The sequence below is a fragment of the Diuraphis noxia genome, unplaced genomic scaffold, assembly GCF_037042655.1.
Source record: "Diuraphis noxia isolate RWA-SAM2 unplaced genomic scaffold, SU_Dnox_SAM2 contig0003, whole genome shotgun sequence".
Classification (NCBI taxonomy): Eukaryota; Metazoa; Arthropoda; class Insecta; order Hemiptera; family Aphididae; genus Diuraphis; species Diuraphis noxia.
The window spans coordinates 82,553,063-82,575,368 of record NW_028301713.1 but is presented as its reverse complement, the minus strand read 5'-3'; the positions used below and the strand labels follow the sequence as shown (position 1 = coordinate 82,575,368).

The 22,306-nt window shown below is 28.2% G+C and overlaps 1 protein-coding gene across 1 annotated transcript in view; it reads left to right on the top strand.

Annotated features, from left to right (window-relative positions):
- Positions 1–7,177: 7,177 nt before the first annotated feature.
- Positions 7,178–22,306, top strand: part of LOC107173210 (protein charybde-like) — a 42,328-nt gene continuing 27,199 nt past the window's right edge. Inside the window, exon 1 of the mRNA XM_089224805.1 lies at positions 7,178–7,341. Within this exon, the coding sequence (XP_089080931.1) occupies positions 7,209–7,341 (133 nt within the window). The 5' untranslated portion in view covers positions 7,178–7,208. The remainder of the gene's footprint in view (positions 7,342–22,306) is intronic.

Below are 22,306 nucleotides of genomic sequence, written 5' to 3'. Positions count from 1 at the left end.
TTAGGTACATGCTAAATAATTGGCGTTGAAAATTTTTTGAAATTAACACATTGACGGACATACTAAACATATATATATCACATGTCTGTACTTAATAAATAGGTAATAAATGCAATATTAATATACAGTATTAAATATTAAAATAGTAAATAAAATTCTAGTTGTTAATTGAAAACTGACAAGTAATGAATTAAGACAACAGAATATATTATAAAAAAAAAATAAAAATGTTTTTTTTTACTAATAAAGTAATTAATATTTTCCCGTTTTTATATAGTAAAACTAGGTACCTATAGGGTTTATACTCCTCCTCTCTTATTATGTGTACGCAACTGATTGCTATGGGTAATTAGGTAAATTGGTTCAACAAAAACTTATTTAACCCTTTAAGTTCAAAATAAGATTATTCCGTAACTATGGATGACAATATACAGATCGTATTTGCATGGGTCGCATGCTTGCATGCAGCCTGCACCATAAATTGTTTAATTTGTAATTAACTACTAAAAATTTGACTATATTTTCCGAATCAGTGAAAACATAATATATTTACGTAAAAAATATAACCATTGTGCACAATGATTAGCGATTTATATACATACTATTCTGCAGGAATACTAAGTAACCAAGCTAAGTATAGGTAAATATTATAGTTTTAAAAAATAATAAATTAAATTGTTACTTTAGCTAGAAGAACTCAAACACTAACATAAAACTATACACTAAAGTGTTTTACCTAATTCTAATTTTAACTAATTTAGCTACCACAATAGTTGTAGATTAAACACCTTGATTAAATTTTAAACACTTCGTGGTATATCAAACTTCTGACAAATTTTAAATCAACTCCGGAACATCGTATTACGTTACAGATGTATGGCTGTATGTTATAAATTAAATATAAGTACATAATGTTTGAACAATATTAAGCATTTATACAACGCTGTTTAAATTTAAAGGATAATTATTTTTGCATATAAATTTCAAATGTAATTGAAGTACATTTCAACAAACATATTGTTATAAGTACTTGACCGCAGTTTCCTACGTAAGAAAGCACAGAATAAATTCTTACATTATTATACATATTATATTATAATGTTCTTATTATGTGGACTTAGTGTTGCGAATAATGCACATTAAGCATTTTTGTGCGCATCGCTATAAGATTATAATTTATAACTATATAATATGTGTGTATATTAACACTGTTTCGTCTGTTTAATTCACACTTTCATAAATCATAAATAAAAAGTGAATGTGTTTCAGTTAAAATTAAATTTAAAAATAAATGATAATTTAAAGAATCACAAAAACTATAGTTATTACTATTTATACCTATATAGGTGTCATTGATTAAATAACCAAAAATTAAATCATCAATGCCTGCTGCTCCATCACCAACAAATGAATTAACTAGGAACAAATATTAAGTATTTTATGAATTATATGTATTATTAAATATATTATTATATTATATTTATATATTTATTATTATTATATATAATTATAAGTTGTATACATTATTGGTGTTAAATTTTTTTTTCTTTTATTATTATACCAACCGTTAACATTTTTAATAGAACAAAATACAAACCAATACTATACAGCAGCTGGTAGAGCGACTCCTGCCGTTTTTAATTAATGAATATGGTCAGAATTCACAAGTCGGTGAAAAAAATGAATAAATAATTAATTTTATACAGATTTTATTAATGAAATATAAATAAAAATACCGAATTGAATTAATTTACATAGTTATTATTTATTCATAATTTGTGTTATTTTGTACTAACCCTTTTTGCTGTCAGGAATATTGTTAACGTCCCGTACTGAGTGTATGCTTGTGTGTATTTAGGTGCACTTGTTATGCTCACTATCACAAGATTTAACGATTTCTATTGTTTCATTTTCAATGCACCACACGCAGACATGCAGTAGATGCACGCAAATGCTTAAAAATTAAAATTTAGATTATGACATAAAATCCATGTTTCCGTATAATATGTATAACCTACAAAAAAACCTACATAGCTACCAATACCTATGTCCTATACCTACATCGGGCTATACATAATATATCAATACTGAATATACAAACAAAATAAAATGATAACATCTGTATAATTACGTCTCTCTACAAATGATGATATATTTTTTGCCATACATTTTAAATAGATAATCGCGTGAATTATTATAATTTGTAGCAGTCATAAATCACACTCGTGTTTATTATGTTCGTGATTTTAATTTAATTATTTCATTTTATTCACATAAATTTTTTTTAAACAAGCTTTATCAAATTGTTTTCATCAAATCAAAAGTCTTACTTTTAAAATCTGTGAATTTTTACTATAGAAAAATATTATATAATTTACTTTTTTAACTTAACGCTTTTAAAATATGAAAATGAGTAGTATTTATACCTATCAATTTTTGTTCTTTTTGTATTATTGTAATTGTAACAGACAACAGTACATGATTAAGTTATTTTAACCATGAAAAAAAAAGAAACTAATTAACAATTAAACTATTAAACCACCGGTCTCATGATTAATTAAAATTATTAAGATATTATTACTTTATTTTATCCACTTAGACTAAAATTGAAAAAAAACTCGTACATTTTGATACAGAACGAGATACATTTTTGAGAATAATAAATTTGAAATGCGATTCTCTCAAAACACAATTTTGGTAGATCCGCCCATATATATTATGTGGAACAAACGACCTCAAATGCATGACACGTTTTGAGACCCTTAGATTAGAATTTATGTCCAATTATACGGGTATTTAAAAAAATAAAAATAAATGAAAACGTTATAACGACGCTACTGTAAACTGTAATAACTATTTTATTATACCAGACACTATAACGATATTTTTCAAAAGTCTCAAAACGCTGTTCAAATTAATTACAATCTAACCGGGGAGAATTAAGAGCGATCTATTAAAACGTTACAACGTAAAATCTAAAACAGTGGGGTATGCAAATCACAAGAAAAAAATAGTGAGTTTTTAGATTTTTACTACTCTTTATTATTAAGTTTGTTCTGTCACAGATATAGAACTATAGAACCATTGAACTTATTTGTCGGTTAAACAAATCAAAAAAAGTTGAATTATTGCTTGTAGATATTTTTAACTACCTATTTATGTTTAAAAAATATTTAATATTTTCGCTATTAACAAAATATTCGTGTTATCTGATAGTTGATAAAGTATTTTTATAATTATTATTTTTTCAAGGAATAGACTGTACAAGATGATGGCAGTGAAGAGACAATAGTGACATCCCCCTGGTTTTACTGTACTTATAGTATATTTATTTAAATTGTAATAATAATTAAACTTGTTATGTAATAAATAATTATTTGGATATAAAAACAATATATGGATGTAATTATATAATATTAAGATAGGTACATGATTTTACCTATGACATTTTAACACTGGGGTCATTGGTACAAACGTTATGAAATTGGTTACAATTTGAAATATAAAATAATTCACCTAAACTTTGATAATGTTCAGCACTTAGTAAAAAAAAGTCTCTATGTTTCCCTGTTATCTAATTGAAAACAATAAAATTGAAAAAAATGTTTGATATTTTTAGCTGTATTTATATAAATTTGCGTAACTATTGATGTAGATTCATATAATGTTTATATGTATATATTTTATTGTTTAAAAAATCATTTTTACAGTATTAAATTAATAAGCACTTTAAAAATCAATATTATTGAACAAAATGTTATGGTAAAAACAACGAGAAAGTAAACACGCGAAAAAAACAGTTGTTTTATGCCCGAGTAAAAACTAACAATAATAAAATAATGAGACGTCAGGCGATAATATATACTGAATAATGGTTCGTTTGAAGAATATCTAATGACGATAACAAGTTTTAATATTGTGAGTTATAATTTAAAAATATTTAATTTACTATTTTTTCTTCATGTATAAATATAAAATATGTTTCATTGTCCTATGTAATGTTATTATACATTAATAACTTCATTATCAATATTAAATTATTTATTAACTATACATGCCTAAATAAAAAAGCTCTAAGCCATAATAATATCCAATGTAATAGGCGGTATATTATTATTGGAATACAAAAAATGTCATGATATAAATATTAAATTATAATTACCATGAGATATAGGTAATCCATAATACATGTCTATAAAAAAAATCTATTAGGTTTAGAGTGGTTCAAATCAATAAATTATACATACCATTAAAATTAGAAGAAAAGCAAAAAAAAATTGTGTACACCTAAGCAGTGGTGGGCTGAAAAGCTTAGTTTTGACATATTTGCAGTTAAAAGTTAAAACTTATTTTTTCGTATTAATACCTATTTGAGTAAATAAATCTAATCCATAAATGCATGTGCGTGAATTACCCTCTTTCGAATTTATTCCATCAACCAGAAAAATATGTCAATATTTTACAAATGAATTGCCTTCTTCCAAAATTATAATTAACTACAATAAAGAGTTCAATGAGTGACATACATTTACATGATAAAATTTCCTAAACATAATATGCAGTTCAGTTACCATTGGAAAGCGATATAATCTTAATAATCCTTACATAAATAGATACAAGAATGCCAATCACTATTACCAATGGATGATAATATCCTGAATGAAATATACCACAAAAACAATTTATAAACTAAAATAATATTTAATTTTTACATATCATGTGATTTTTTTCTGTAAAACTGTAAAAATAAATTCATTCCACCGTATTTCAATTGATTTTATTTCATAATTTAAATATATTTTGAAACCAATTAATATCTGATAGAATAATTTTATTACTAAAAGTAATATTATACCGGCAAATAAGTAATAACCTTGTTATTGATGCTTTGAAAAATATTAATAGTAATAAAAAAAAAGTAATATTATAAAATATAAAAAAAATATTCTAAGAAATATAGACTCACAGACATTCTCGTTCAGAATCACTTTTCATCGTTTACAAATAAAATAAAATGATTTATCATTGAAATTAAATTTAACACATCCATTACTGTGACCTACTCAATAACAAAGTGCACTTATGGATATCCTACTAAACAACAGAGTGAGTTTTAATTAATATTTACTAGTATTTGTATAAAAATTGATTATTTAAAAATAATTTACCCGATACGTTAATTTTTGTCAAAATTAAACGAATAATTTTGGTTTTTCAATGTACTTACATAAAAAAAGTTATAATTTTTAAACTAAAATTTTTTGTGAGCGCTTGATTATTAATATTAATAATATTTAATTATTAAAGACAACAATTTCTCGGATGTTTATTTATTTAAACATATACATGGATGATAGGTTGAACTCAATTCAATAGTATGTGAAAGCAGAAAGCTAAGTAAATTTCAATTGATATATTACCTATATAATACTAAAATATTAACATCGGAATTGAAAATGTTAGACAAAAACACTAGATTACTACCAACCCGTCTATCATTTAACGATTTCAAGTCGAAAACACGAAGTTCAGAAGAATATATAACTATAAAAAAAAAAGCAAAGAACTTGAAGAATTTCTGCTGTACACGCTTGAGCTGATATTTGTTAATATTAATAAAATGATCAAGACTACTGTGACATATTCTAAGACTGAACGAAAAATTGAACATTAAAGCGACTTAATATAGAGACTGATAACTTAAAATCAATGCGAATACGCTTGATGCTTGACAAAGTCTAACAATTTAAGTGATCTACACTTAACAAGACATATTTTTAATTTGTTTCAACGGAAACACAATTTTTTTTTTTATCAAAAATGAAACCTAGATCAACCACCTCATTCATAGATGAAGTTAGGTTAACCCAATCGACCGTGAATTATATAGGTAATTACTAAATGATTATGAATTTTCGAATAAGTCATAGTATATGACATTTTGAGGTATATATTTTTATATTGTTATTCCACGAAATTAATCCTCATGAACTGTTTTCTACACAGAAATATCGATTCAATATCAGACCTTTCCAATGTCACTCTAGTTGATACTGTCAGCAATTATACAAATCTGATTTATCGTCTGACTTATGATAATATGAACCGGACTATAAAGGAGTTTTATTATACCTAAACCATTATTTTTTAAATACCTCATTCTCAAAAGTTAACCTTTTTCTTGGGACATACGGTATGTCTGCAGGAGACTTGAACAGAGAAATATGCAATTTCTTAGGTCGCCACGCAGGAATCATAATATAATGTGTTATATATTATACATTATATCTACATAATATAATAATCCATTGGGAATTCTAACGTGTCCATAACATTATTAGTTATTACTGATTTATGCACACACACGCATATAGAGATGTTTTAAAATTTTCAATTGTGCATTTTTTTTTTTTTATTGTCACGTTCTAAAAATTAAAATTTTTTTTTTCATGTGTTATCCTTTTTTGAAATCATGCGGATGGTATATTAGTTAAATATTTATCACTATTATTATTCAACTAGAAACTAAACGACTGTAAAAATGAACTATAACTAACAATTTAAAATATATACGTTAAAATTAAACATATTTATAAATTATAAATTTATAAATAGTTCTGACTTATGGTCCTGTATTAAAACTAGGTAAAAATGTACAAATACAATGTATAATTTGTAATTGTACCTACCTAATAACTGTTCCTAAAAAGTAATTAGTGTAAAACTGTAAAATTGTGGAGATAACTCAAACAATGAATAAAATATTGTAGGTACCGACATTTAATTTTTATAAATTAAAAATATATTGGTTACAATAATATTAATAATATTTAATAAAGTATGCAGTTATTAGCGTGTTATATAAAATATATTATTTTCCATTTTCGAGTGATTCGTCTCTGACAGTTTATGCGTCGAAAACAAATATAAAAAAAAAAATAACAGAAAAATCGGCTCGCGTGACAGATACGAAGACAAAGGAATATTATACGTGTATAATAATAATACGAGAGTCGCTGTTCGGCTCGATCAGCTGTTTGGTTGTTCTTTCATATGTTTTCGGCCAACGAAGAGGCAACAGCTGTCCGCCGCCCGGCGAAAGTAGCGGCGGCGGCGGTGGCGTCCCGGCAGGTCGTTGTTGTCAGGCCACCATCGCCGGCAATCAGCAGTGTTTAGTCGACATCGTTCCAGTCAGGTCGTCCGCCGTCATGTCCAGCAGCAATCGCCGTCGTGAAGTCGTACGGTTATCGGACGTTTTCAGAAAAATTGCCGGCATGTGGCACAGTCAAGACGCCCTGGTGGCCCCTGCCGACAAGGAGGGGTCGCTGATCACTGCTGCAGGTCAGTTTCTCGCCAAAAAAAAAATTCGCATGCAAGATAATAATATATATATATATATTACGACTCCGGGATTGTGGGATGACCGAACTGTATTTTATAAAACCGGCGAGGGACGACGTGAAATAATAATATTGTAGAACATTTTATCACGTATACGGCACACGATAATATATTACATTATAATATAAACTCGTGTGTGTAAATTTTAATAGAAAAACTACGTACCATTTAAATACTAAAACAAAATAATAATAGTCGTTGCAGTAGTTAAACTGTTATAGGGATAAGGGATGAAAGTGGTTTTGGTTCTCGGTGACGACATGGAAATTCATAACCGTTTTAACAACGCTTTCTTTTTATTGTTTGGACGTAAATAAAAATACATCATAAAATAATATAGTACATTTAAATCATTGATTTGTACTATATTATTTTATTGCTATAATTGCTTAGGATAAGTATATCAAAAAACCTTTAAAAAAACAAAAACAATAATTGCAAAACTATATAACCTTATCTAAATTGATATCGTGTATACTCAAAATATTGTTGGGTCCCGTTACAGAAATGGAAATAATTAATGTTTTAAATGTATGTATGTATTTACATATTGGTTTTTAGCTAGGTATTCATGTTTTTTTTTTAAATTTTCATCCTTAATCAGTGTTTGTTATAACTGATTATAATGCTTATTATATCCTATTACAATAAAAACTCATTTTGATTCGTACATAATCGAAATTACTCGTACCTATATAGATTTTAAGGTTTTCGATTTATTCGACAATGCCACAATGGTATAATTTACTTTTTTCATCTTTCAAAATTGTTATATTCTGTTTGTTCGTCCTAATTTTAACTCATATTATAATTGAAAATGTATTATTAAACTTTTATAATAATTTGCTATATGATGATACATTTAAAAAATAAAATCCGCAATGGCAGTTGTTCGGAGTACAGTAACACTATTAAAAATACTATTTCCGTTTATTCTTATCAAACTCTCAAGGACTATGATATAATTGTCAAATGAAAGTTATCCCAATTTTAATAACTGTTGACTTTTATCCGAAACAATAATACAAATTAAAAACAATTAATTTCGGCCGAACCTCGAAAAAATAATTTGAAAATTGTTACTGAACTTTCACACTAATAGTGATTTAATAAGCCCGAATGTTTGTCTTTGTTAGTTGGCATCGGCGATTTATTATAAATCATAAATGCACTTTCAATTATATATTATATGCTCTATTTTTAAACTTTACATTTTTTTTTCTTTCAAACATATTTTTGACACAATACCTTCATGCGTAAGGCATATATGGTATAACTAATATTCAGTAATCACTAATAACTAATTTTTACTTTGTAAATTAATATACTATAAACAATAAGTACCTATATTCATTAAATAATGATTGGTCTTTAATAAAACAAAATCTATAAACAATTTTTAGATAAAGATTATATTTCAAAAGCGTCGAGTTTAAATAAAAAAGTAACTCTACCCGTTTTAATACAAGAAATTGTTATGTTCATTCAATATTGAAATATATTATGTATAGTGAACATGTGTGTGTGTGTTTATGTTAGTGAAAAGAATTTAATAAACTGGGGACATTTATATAGCAACAAATATTGAATAGGTAACTATATAAAATTTTTATCTTTCATATACCATGGCTTTTATTTATTTGTTATAACATTCGTCTTAGTTTATACCCACCAAAATGTAATTCCCTTAGTCAGAATAATATATATATATAGGTGCAACTAGAAATTACATTTTGTCAAAGAAGATTTTACATTATACAGTGATTTAACACTAAGTACTCATAGTTGATTATTATTAAATAATACAGCTTACTGCAGACTCATGGTTACACTTAAAGTTCAAAGTGATTGGGGAAAATACAAATCATCAGTAATTTAAAAAAAACGTAAACGTAAAAGAAAGTTTGAAAGGAATCATACTCTAGAAAGATGTTAAAAATTCTAGATATTGATTATTTCGATTATCAGTTCATTAAGCCTTCAAGGTACGTGATATTATTATTCATTGAAAAGAAATAACATTCACGAAATCCAAATCTTCAGTTGATAGAATCTTCTTTCTCCCTAGCCCTCTCTCCATTTGGTATAGTGGTTGTAAGTTTGTTGTCTTTTAGATTAAAGCACATTATAGTTGTATAATATAAACAAAATTTGAATATTTCTCTTTAGTAGTCCATACTACATATTTATTATTATTTATACTCATATGGTGGAAGGGGTGTAAAATTTTAAGCTCTTTCTAATTACCACACTTGTGGTATTACCTGAGATTTACTATAATGTTCTTGTTCAAAAAGTGTTTTTTACCTACGTAAACAAACAAATACACTAGATGCGCACAGCTATAATAGGTAGTGCTATACAATACCTACCTAGACTCCGTCTATATATGATAACTGATTAGGATACAATGAGTATTATAATTATCATATATCCCATTATTCCAAACAATCATATATATATAGTTGTAGTATTCCATGACGTTAAATTTAGGTTTTTATATTCCGTACACGTTCCGTATTAGGTTTGAGCATTGTGTATAGGGAGTAGAATTTAAATTACATATCGCATACAATCAACAATTTTTAACCATTCCGATGGCATATTGTAACGTAATATTCAAATTTGTTTTTCCAAAACACTTAAAATGTTTACTCAGCTGGAAATTAATAACTAAAAAACAGAGTGTTGTTTTTACTAATTTATCATTTGTTTCTTTATCCACGACTAGTAGCCATGGAATGATGGACGGTTGACCCATTATGTCCAGAACCGATCTTTATCGTCCGCACGATTTACCCGTAACGATTCAACCTTGAATGAATGGCTAGTACAGCGGAACCTATATCTAAACAACAGCTAGTGGGTTGTTGCTAAAAATAATTGATGGGTAAAATGTTAATGCTGTAGTAAAACATCAGAAAAATAAACCATTGTATTATCGATGTACGGATGAGATAAAATTATACGTTTCGCCTAAATTCCTCAGTCTTCGCTCTTTGGTCATTTTATATTTTTACTTTATACATATATTTAAATATTGATGTACAAATATATAATTCAACTTACTTTAATTGCATCCAAGTCCTGAAGTCCCCTTCGTGCGTATACTATCTAATGGACTAATAATATATCAATGTTAATTTTTTTTATGCATACAATACATACAGATATAGAGAAATATAATTATATATATATTTATTTTTCGGAGCCTCTTTAATTTTTTCATATGAGAATTGGATCTATAATTTTAAATGGAACATTTTAATTTATATTATAAATGGATTGGTATACGATATACCTTAAGTCCTTCAGAAACCAAAACAATTCCATTAAATTCATTAGATTGTATAGTACTTAAGAAAGTGACAATTCAATATAAAACTTAAAAAATGTTTTAAGTAGAAAAAGTTTTGATTTAACCAATCGTTGCAGAAGTATAATTTTTATGACATATAATAATACTATTCTCACATTATAATAAATCGACAGTTGAATAATTTTAAATTTTAATATTCGTCGATGTATTTATTATTATACTTACATGTTTACTTACACATCATATTATAAACGAACACTTATTCAGTTTTACCATACTTCGTGTTCATATATTTATATATATTTTTATTAAAAATATTTATTTATTAGTCATTACAGTGATTGGGGGTGGGGCTGGTGCTCAGGTCCATACCGGACTCTTCAAATTTTTTTAGAATTTTTAAAGGGGGTCCTATATACGGTTAGGGAGTTAGCACCAAAAGGCCAAAGACGTGGTAAAAACTAAAAATACTCGCGTATTGTAAACAGTATAGACCGGTATTATGCCGGTAGGTAAGTAATTTGTATATATATAGGCGGTACCAGATCTCGTGACATAATTATATGTTATCAAGCAGAATATTATATTAATATAGACGATCTTAAAATTTTGTATTTGTTCATTTAAAAAAAAAAAAATAATACTACAAAGACGAAAATTGATACCTAATTATTTGTAGTTCTTTAAAATGTGTAGCATGTATTGTGGAGTACCTATCTGTGTTATGATTATAATACGTTCATTGGTATATTTGCTAAATCGCATATACCTTCGCGCATCGTCTGGGAATACAGTGCAGGCAGTGCCGTGTCGGTACGCGCATACGAACCGATTTTTTACACTAGAAAGCTATTGTTACTATAAAATATAAATTATAGTTATAATATTTTAATATTTCATTTTGTGTGAAATAATACTAGAGCCTCATAATTCATAACATAATTTTCCGTTGGGCATTTGAAACGTCTTTCTCGCGGTTACTATATGGCTATGTCGTGCATATAACCTACACAATATAATTATACGTTAGAATCTGAATAAAAAAAAAATATATGTGTGTGTGTGTACACATACCGATGCGCATAATATAATCGCTGAGTATACACCGGTCATCAGTTATATATTTATCATTTATATATATATAAATACATAATATTTAATATTTTAATAATGTATGTTATTGTGTTACGGTAAAATTCCAAATACCAGGGAAACCTAAAATTGACCAATAAGGCCTAGGATACAGAAATTAGTTCGCTCAAACCCCGATTGATTTTTGTAGTTTGAAATTTTACAAAATAAATTTTAGGATGAACCATCAGTGTTGGTAAAAGGCTAAAATTTTTAGTAATTTTGTGGTATTTTCCCATTGGTTTATATACTCGTACATAATATTATAATAACAATATTGTATGTTAACTTAAAAAAAAATCATTGTTATTGTTATTGTTATGTAAGTAACTACATAAGCCACTACTAGCATATTATTTGATCCACACATTTACAATGTCATGGAAAAAAATGTATAATATTATTGTTATAATATATTACTCCCAATTATAGAGTTTATATCACAATAGAATAAGTATGTTACATAGCGTGAGAAGTGAGGACTTTATTATAATGCCACCGAGGAAAATAATAAGTAGAGATTAAGTTATTACAATCTTTACCTTAAAAAATAAAATTTTATTTTATATTATACATTTTAAAAAAGATTGAATTTAACTAATTTATTAACAATATTGTTATTATTAGCCGTACCGTAATTTGAATTTTCCATACCCTCTCTCGATAAAATCATAAAGATTGTTTGACCCCTGTGTTGGTCAAATATAAGAAGAATTCTTAGTTAGAGAGTATAAGTACAATAATGTTATTATGTGATGTAGCTCATTTCAGCATTCGAGTACCTATATAGCTATTTATCGTAATTCATAAATATAGTTGGTATATATATTATTATTATATACCTATGTGCTGCAGTGGTTCAGCCTAACCCGTCGTTAGTTAAGCTCGGTAATTACCAGTTACCCGGGCATTGTACAGAGAGTACAGTGATATAGAACCCCACTGCAGTTGAGAACACGATGGATCTCTTCTGCGCCTCGATCGGTGCGAACAATAACATTTTGTAAAAAAACCACTGGAGAAAACACTCGACCCGTATCGAAAGTAGCTCATCTGAAATTAGTATAATTTATATTATTTTATTATTATTAATATGTATAAACCTACGCGGTTTATGTTCTTATATTTATGATTATTATTTTCAGTATATTCGTACCTAGCTCTTTTCCGTTTGTTTTGTATTGTTTTCATCCCACCCGAGTTTGACCCACATTGTCGATATACTGCTATAGTTAGTTATTAATTTTGTTTTTAATTCACGTGTTCGCACGTGTTGTTGTGCACGATATTATACTAACTAAATGTTTAAATGCTAATTCCAATTATTGGTATAACAATAAAATAATAAATATATTCATGCGAAAACAACGCGTTAAGTGCCTACCTGTTTTCAACAATTATTAATATTATTATTAACGGGCCTCGATCCGTGACGCGTAATTTCGTTTCCGCACCGGTGCGAGCGATCGAAATAAAATAATAATAATATTAAAATGATTCTTCACATCATTATACCAAGTGTAGTCAAGAAATCAATAAAGAGCAAAAGATAAAAATGTTAAAAAAAAAAAAAAAAAAATGATAGCGATAAATGAGAGTAAATAAAAAGTAAATAAAAAGTAAATAAACGCGAGCGGTCGTGACATGATATCATAGACCTTCTAATGTCTATGCATTTATAATACCTACAATAATATCTCATCATATATTTTTGAGAGAAATATTTGCAGTTTTCGCGATATCTTATACAGATTATACGTATTATAAATATAAATTATAATTATAATTATAAATATAAATCATATAATTAAAATTACAGATTTCAAATTACTTTCCATTTTATTTTTTTCTGAACATCAATAGTTATTTATACATTTTACTATATCGTGCACCGTGCACTTATGAGGATAAAGCTCATTTTTGTTTCTCTCTCTGTCCTATACTCCTATATGCCTAACTTAACAAATTATACGTTAATTTTATAAATTTTAATCACAATAATTTCAAAAATTAGAGTGAAATAACCTCAAATAAATTAAAGGTAACATTATTATTTGAGGCATCTCATAGGGTTTTTATTGTATTTTTATTTTAAAGCGAGCTATAAATATTTTAAAATTGTTAATTGTTTGTAAATCTTAAAATATCCCCGGTCATTATTGTGAACGTAAAATTTGCTATGCAACTCGTAGGTCAGAGAGAGAGAGAGAGAGAGAAATAAAATGTGCAAATGTTCTCTTGTTGACTTAATAATCGAGTTAAGAGTTATAAAGCGTTTGAATGGATCAGCTACAAGTCTCTAACTTGAAATATTTAAAAAATATTATCAAAATTGTATACACTATAAGTCTATAACTAATAAAGCAATAACAGGTCATTCAGCTGGTTTAACATTATATAATATGATATACATATTATTATTATTATATGCGTTTACCTCGGGTGTATAGCACGCGGTCGTATATTATCTACAAGGAGGTTCGTACGGAAGAGATTTGTACGGACAGTAAAAACATACACAATGTAATAGGCCGTACGCGTATTATAATAAATTACCGTAATAACGATAGTAATGTAAGCGAGAGGACTAATATTCCTTTTGCAGTCGCGATCGTACGCGTGCCGACTATTAAAATATGATTGTACTGCACATAATGTGTGTGCAGTGTTATCGGTGCGCACAATCTTCGCGGGCGGCGAATGATTTGTATTGCACTCGTGTGTTCGTGTGTACATCGTATATTGCACGATGTATAGGTATATATTATAATATATTATGATATTATAATATAAAGTAGTAGCAGTATCGTAGTAGCTATTTATTATGTATATTATATAGATAATTGGTATAATATAAAGTGATTATAATAGTATGAATAGTATGATACATAATATAATAATATAGTGGCTGAATAGCCTACATTCGGTTTAACGTCCATGAATTGCCCTGCTCCCACGTTATAACATACAGCGTGTTCCGCTTAAAATGTGTAACACGAAATCGTTTTTACGCAAAACCTCAAATTCCCATCGATTTTATTTTCTGCTTAAGATAAATGAAATATTTTGGACAATTTTTAATTATGGTGTGAAATACAATTCATACTGTTTTTATCAGAATGCCAATAACGTTGTTCACATCTAGTTCGCATCTAGTCCAAATGATTTAATGGTTTATTTCAACCGTTTAACCATATAGTCCTATATTCATATTATTTATCAAAGATTCACAACCTGAAACTGGAACCAATTACGTAATTTTATTGTTTTGATTTGTTCTTGGCACCTTTAAAATTTCTTAGGACCGAATAAGGAATGTGTACGTTGTATACATACTATACCTAGTACCTATGTATAATGATTAATCTGTACGCTTAAATGGATGTTTTTCTTAACCTCGATTAGTTTTCTAATTTTAAGCCAATTAAAGAAATTACATTTTTATTGGATTTTATTATTTATTAATTAAATAACCATTAAAACATTCTAATTTTGAAATGTTCAGAAAATGTGTATATATGTATTACATACCAGTTACATTTTCCTTTACCAAAATAATCAATTCAAATTCAAGGTCTTCTTTGGGAATAATTTAGCGTTACTTATAAAGTGGAACACACTGTATTCAGTGAAGCGATGATAACATGATGTGTATATGTAAAAAGGTATAGTAGAGGCGTGTGTGCTGCCGAAGGACATTTAGAGCGAAAGGCATTTTATAGCTAATATCGATATATACATTAAAATTGTTAAGAGCTGCGTGCAGCAACAATTGCAGCACTTATAAACATTATACAATCTATAGATTAGATATAAATATGCCAACATCTTCGTTGTTATAATAGGTAATAATATATAAACTTTATTTTCCGCCAGGGTTTCTGTCGACCGCACTAAGTTTTGATATATAACATTATCGCGTCTCGGCTTAGAGCCCGCAAATCGTTCTATACAATGCATTCAATCCTACATAATAGATACGTTTTAATACCGATTTAAGGTGAGATAATGATGTTATACTCGAGTGAAATGTTCTCTCCGGGAACCTTTGAACATTTTCATCTAAGCTAGTCGGGAAACTGCAGTTGAACTTCGAGAACGGACTAGGTCTCTCTGCAGAAGTGAAGAATATAATATAACGTACATTCGCGAAATCGAAAGTTAAATATTTATACCGATTTCGTGGGTGAATCGTACATGTGGTGCGTGTGGGCCACTCAAGTGTGTATACATTTTAGAACGGATAAGTCATAACTTCATAAGTCACTCGAAAATATTCGCGAAATGTCGGCACAAGTCTGCAAGTGATCTATATTCATGCAGTGCATTAGCGATTATTGCATGCATAGCGTAGGTATCTATATAATTCGTACAAATATAGGTACAATGCAATATTACATGCGTATAATATATATGACAATTGTGTACGACGACTACAGCAATGATCGAGTTTCGGGTAATTCTCTATTATTATACATTTCACTTGACATATAACTAAGTGCATAGTCCGCGGTTAATATAATAGTATATAATATGGAAAATATATATATAATATACGATCCAGCCTGACGGCCTTTCGCCAGGATTCGTTTGAAGCAACGATATTATATAGTATTATTATTATACCGGAAAGGTTATTACCGCAGGTACCTATTTATAACAGGGGTGGCCAACTTGTGGCTCACGTCATATAGTCGTAAGCGGCTCACGTCTTATTAAAAAAAAAAAACCAATATTTACTTATTATTCGATCAAATACGATAAAATTATAAAAATTATAAAATGTGTTTATTAACATTTTGGCTCTTGACATCATTGTATTTATTCATGTGGCTCGTGAACGCATTCATGTCGGCCACCCCAGCTTTATAATAATATGATGTATTGATGTTGTATTATGTATTTGTGTAAATTTGTTTACTATGTTTGGGAAGTCATTCAAGTAGTATTATTTTGTGTAAGAATTAGTTTCCCATCCCCTATAAATTTGTCCGTGTGGTGAGATCACGTATATCGTATATCTTCGATTTGCATGTTGAACACTCCAAACTGAATCACCTTCCATACACTTTAGGATTCTCGATATCAACCCTAAACTTCCTAAAATATATTTAAGTACATAATATGTTATATTGTATATCCGTGAAAATAGAAATATCGCTGACATACTGTATTATACCTAAATACATTATATTTATAAATGCGCTTAAATAGTATTTTCTTTTTCAAATATAAGATGTACAATGATAAATTAATGACGAGTGCATAATAAGTAAGCTTATTACATACTGTGACCGTCTGAAAGATTCAATAGCGCCACATAAAAAAAAAAAAAAATACACAACACTAACAAAACTCCGAAAGTATGGACTTGAATCGAAAAATCGCTCAACACATCGGCGAACATAATATTTTTGAAACTGCGCCAACAATAATCTCTATACAAAAGCGATATAATTGATGATACACTACCTACCTCTCCTCGCCCATCAGCAATATAACCACCGACAATATTGTCGGTGGGTCGACTTTTAAATGGAAAATCCTTGAAACCGAAATGCTGTTCGTTCGCACCACTAATATATTATATAAAACTAATATTATACATCGCGGTCAGCTGTGTACATAATATAGGTACCCGCTTATATTTATAATATTAATCACTATATTATATACACGAAAACAATGTTCAAAGACTTAATAATTTGACATTTAGATTTATTATTTGCGTTCGAAAATAACCGTACTTAATACATCGATAGCATACGTTAGCATTAAATGTTTTTTTTTTTTTTTTTTTAAGAAAATTTTTAATAATATACAAACCGTTTTAAGAAGAAAAATATACATCGCATTCGAGCGAGGTAAAACGCACTGAGCTAAACGAAATGGAACCAGAGGATTTACTTATGGTAATATTGTATTCTCTTTCTCTGAACATGGTATATTTTGTACCGAGCCTAATATAATATATTACTATAATTTATAGATATAGCCAGTGTAGGTACTGGGTAGATAATATTATGGAAAACAACGTCAAACGGTAACGGAGCGTGATGTTTAATGATAACTACAATTGTTATTATATGCTCATAAAACATATTAATTTTGTTATAAAAGTATCAAAATTCAAAAAATTATTTACGAGTATTCAAATTATTAATTTACGAAAATTAACATTTACACTGAAACAATACATAAAAAACAAGGAAATTCTTCCTTTTTTTTCACCTTCAGTGGTCTACATACTTATAGTAAATGACATATGTAATACTATTTTATTTGATCATTTCTTTATTATTCGGGTTTTTTCTTACCCCGTGTTTCATTTTGTTCCCTTTTACAAAATGATACATTGTCCTCATTTCATATTACAATTTTAGTTACACTATTAGCATGTCCTTAATATAGCACATAATATCATTCTGACACATGCCCTTGAATCTCTTTAGAATCTATAGTCAAGTAGATGTATATATATAATACTATTGAGTATTGGTACTATCAAGAATTTTGATTTTTTCGAATCGCGTACAAATGCAACATTACAACTGCTGTAATAGTGGTTACGTTTAAGGCAAGATGAATACTATGTACATATTATGTATACATTATGTACATTTATAATGCTTTGGTCTGGTTATAGTACAAAGTATTACAATTCGTGGTCACTGGTTGTAGAGACAATCCGTCCTACCTATTGCAGACAATTCTAAACGCGACCGAGTAAAATGGCAACAATGTAGAAGATATTTTTTCGATAGTTTCTTACTCTTCTTATTTATTTTTCCCGTATAAACGTTCGTTTTCTCGTCCGAACTGCACGCGATGTATAATAATATTCTATAAACACACTTGTAAATGCGTATACAATATATATATAAATATATATGTATTATGTATATACGTGCTTTATACCAGACTCGCACAGAACACTCAGAAAAGTAAATAGTTGTTGGCAAGGTTTTAAAATATTTGACTGAATCCCTCCTGACTTAGGGTGTGGATGGGAGTGGATAGTGTAAATACATTGGCCATAGTTTTACACGTTGGAGCAAATAGAAACCCATCGATAAGTATTGATTCGCCGTTGAACAACTTTTTTTTCTTACGAAAGTGGGTCGTAACATTTTCCAAGATTTTATAATATGACACGTTTATACACAAATACACAATATCTATTTTTCTCATACATTGTACAGCGTTAACGTGCCAGGAGAATATAAAATTGTAGATATAGTATTATTAGGTATACAGAAACTATTTGTATAAATTGTAGTTAGGAATAAGTTTCTTTTTGTATATGTTTGTTTTTGTCATCGGCGACTCGAGCAGATTACTCAAAATCGTTCATTAAATCGTTACATTTACGTAGCCACGATTAAAAAAAACTATTTCTTAAAATTGAATGTAAGTATGCTTGTAGCTTATATAGGTACTCAAAAACTGATCAACTGATTATGACGAAAATCCCAGAGACTATTCTCGGAAATATCAAAAAAGTTTATATATTAGTTTGAACCACATTAAAAGTATACCAAGTTCTAGATCCAATCCACGACTTGTGGTTACCCGTCTATGTCGAATTATTTCACAAAGACTATGCCAGTGCCGATTTTCTGGTGTACTGCGGTACACTAAAACTATTAAAACATTACATTTTGTGAAAATTTCAAATTGTTCCTGGACATATGAAGAAAGTTTATAGAGTAGTTAAAACTATGTCCGATTTATACAACTAGCGCTATATACAATCCACCTCAGCATCCGAATTTTCAATCTCGGTCGAATTAAATCGCAAAGCAAAGTATGCCCACCCAATTTTGCACACGAACTTAGACAAACTTGTACATATAGTACCTATATTAAACTCCTAAATATAGATGTTGGGTCTCATCCGAAGTTAATAAACTCCCAAAACCCATTTTAAAATATTGATGCCAAAAAAAAAAAATTGTCGAAACCACTTAAAAACGAAAAATAACTCGGATTGTATTCATATTTTATAGGCGTGTGCAGGGGGGATGCCGATTCGCCATATTGCCATGATGGCATCCCTTGTAGAGACGCAGAGGTTAGCATAATATCATAAAGTTTTTACTGTTTTTAGTCTTTCTTTTTTTGGTCAGAATCAATTACTACTAAGATAGTTCATAGGCTCATAATATCTTAGTTCATAACTAGAACTTGAATATTTTCATATATTTTCATTTATATAGATTCATACTTGCATTATGAGAAGAGTTATTTTATATTGATAGGTTTTGAGGAGTTATTTTCTTGTATTGAGTTAGGTATATTTAAAAACACCTGCATAGGTATCCTGCGAAAGAAATCTGCTCACACCTATATGATTTTTATATTAACTTAAGATTTCTATGTACTCGTATTTGTTGTTTCCGTCATACCATATGTAGGTACTAGGTACAGTGTTGTACACTCAGCCGATCACGTTTAGCTTTGTTAGTTTAAAAATTTAAGTAAATTGTTCTATACCATAAAACTTGATGATAAAAACATTGTCTGTGTTTGTAAGTGGGTCTTTTACGGTAGTTGAATTTTTTAGCAAGTTACAAAACATAAAAATAGATAATGTTCTTACCTTCAAGTTAAGCATAATATTATACATATAATATATAGTTTCTAACTATATACCTACTCTATGCTCGTGTATATATGTATAACATGTATATTGTATATTATGTATATATAAATACATATAAAATATCTTTTATTCATTAGAATTGTGTGCTTTTTTTTTTAAATCATCACACGAATACTTTGTAGTGTACGTAGGATACGTAATTAGCAAAGCATTGTGATTTTAGGTATGTTTTTGAAAGATCGAAAAATAATATCAAAAAATATGTTTCTCTTACCGGAAACAAGAAGAAAATTGTAACAAAAAGTTGAAATTTGATGTATGTTTAAAATATGTCATATATCAATATTTCGATTTTATACGAAGTTACAATACATTAATTCTTTGATTAGGTAATTATGAATCAATTATGTTTTTTTAAGTATCTGACAAACGCGTTAAAAGTTTATTTTTTTTTTGTATTCGGGAAAAAATATTAATTGATCAGCTTTAATCAATATTTAGGACCGTCATTTAATTTAAAAACGCTTCAAACATTTTAAAGCTTACACGTTAGTTACTTTACAATTAATAATGTTCGTGTTCATACTTCGCATTTTTTACTGTCTGACGAATTAAATTAATGTAAATTACAAAAAAATACAGAAAAAATAATTCAAATATACATAAATTATTAAGAATATACAAATAATTTTTAATTAACTAGTTTTGTTTAATTATATATTATACTTATATCATAAAATATAAATATTTTTGTATTTTAAATTTTATGTTAACTTTTTTAGTTGTATAATGTATAACGTTTACATGATACGAATGTCTTAGTGATATTTAATCAACTATTTAATATATTATACGTTAATGACTTAATAAATCATACTAAATGTCCGCTCTTCACGTTATGAATTGTGTACAGAAAATTGTATAAATAGTCATAATTAATATATGTACCTAATGTAACAGGACAATAATAGAAGATATTTTTTCGATATAGTTTTTACCAATAAATAGGTAGCACCAACACACGACATTCGCACAAAAACCGTTTTTGTAATTTGAATAGTTCTATTATAATTATAATTTCTAAAATTCGCTTAAAATAAATATAAAAAATTTCACAAAATGGGATAGTTAATTGTATGCGCAGTGTATTCAGAGCCTTGTTTAACGGTGGACAAGGGGGGGGGGATTGCCCTGAGGTGGCAAATTGTATGGTGTTTGACGAGCGGCCAAATTTTGAGGATCAACATAAAATAAAATTATAATTATAATAATTATAATTTTCTTAAGGGGGGCATATTTTAATTTTCCCCGGGTCAGCAACATAGCTTAACGCGGCACTGGGTGTATTCGATAACTACGTTGGTATATATAGGAGATTGCCAATAGTGATGTATAAATAATAAAATTTATGATCACGTCTAAACGATAATAATATATTGTCACGGTTTATAATTCATAATAATCAAAAATGTTGAATGTTGATTTATTAATATTATAACTATACCTACCATCAATGTACTAATTATAGTATTATACATTACATTGGTATTACAACTGACAATTTATCCACGGATTGCAGTATAATAGGAAGGTACCTATATGGTACACTACTACTCATGTGTATTTAGAATTGATTTCGGGATTTTTTTCACCCCCCCCCCCCCCGTGGAAATTTGTGAGGTTTGGAGGGTTGCGATGGAAGAGGAAAACTTGTGTTGGGTCCTGAGATATTTGATCGCTTGAATAAAACACGAGTCGAATCTGTGGTGTTATTTCATAACATTCGAATTGGATAGTATTTTATAATTTATATTGATAATGTTGATGACGACATAACTGAACAGTGTTGT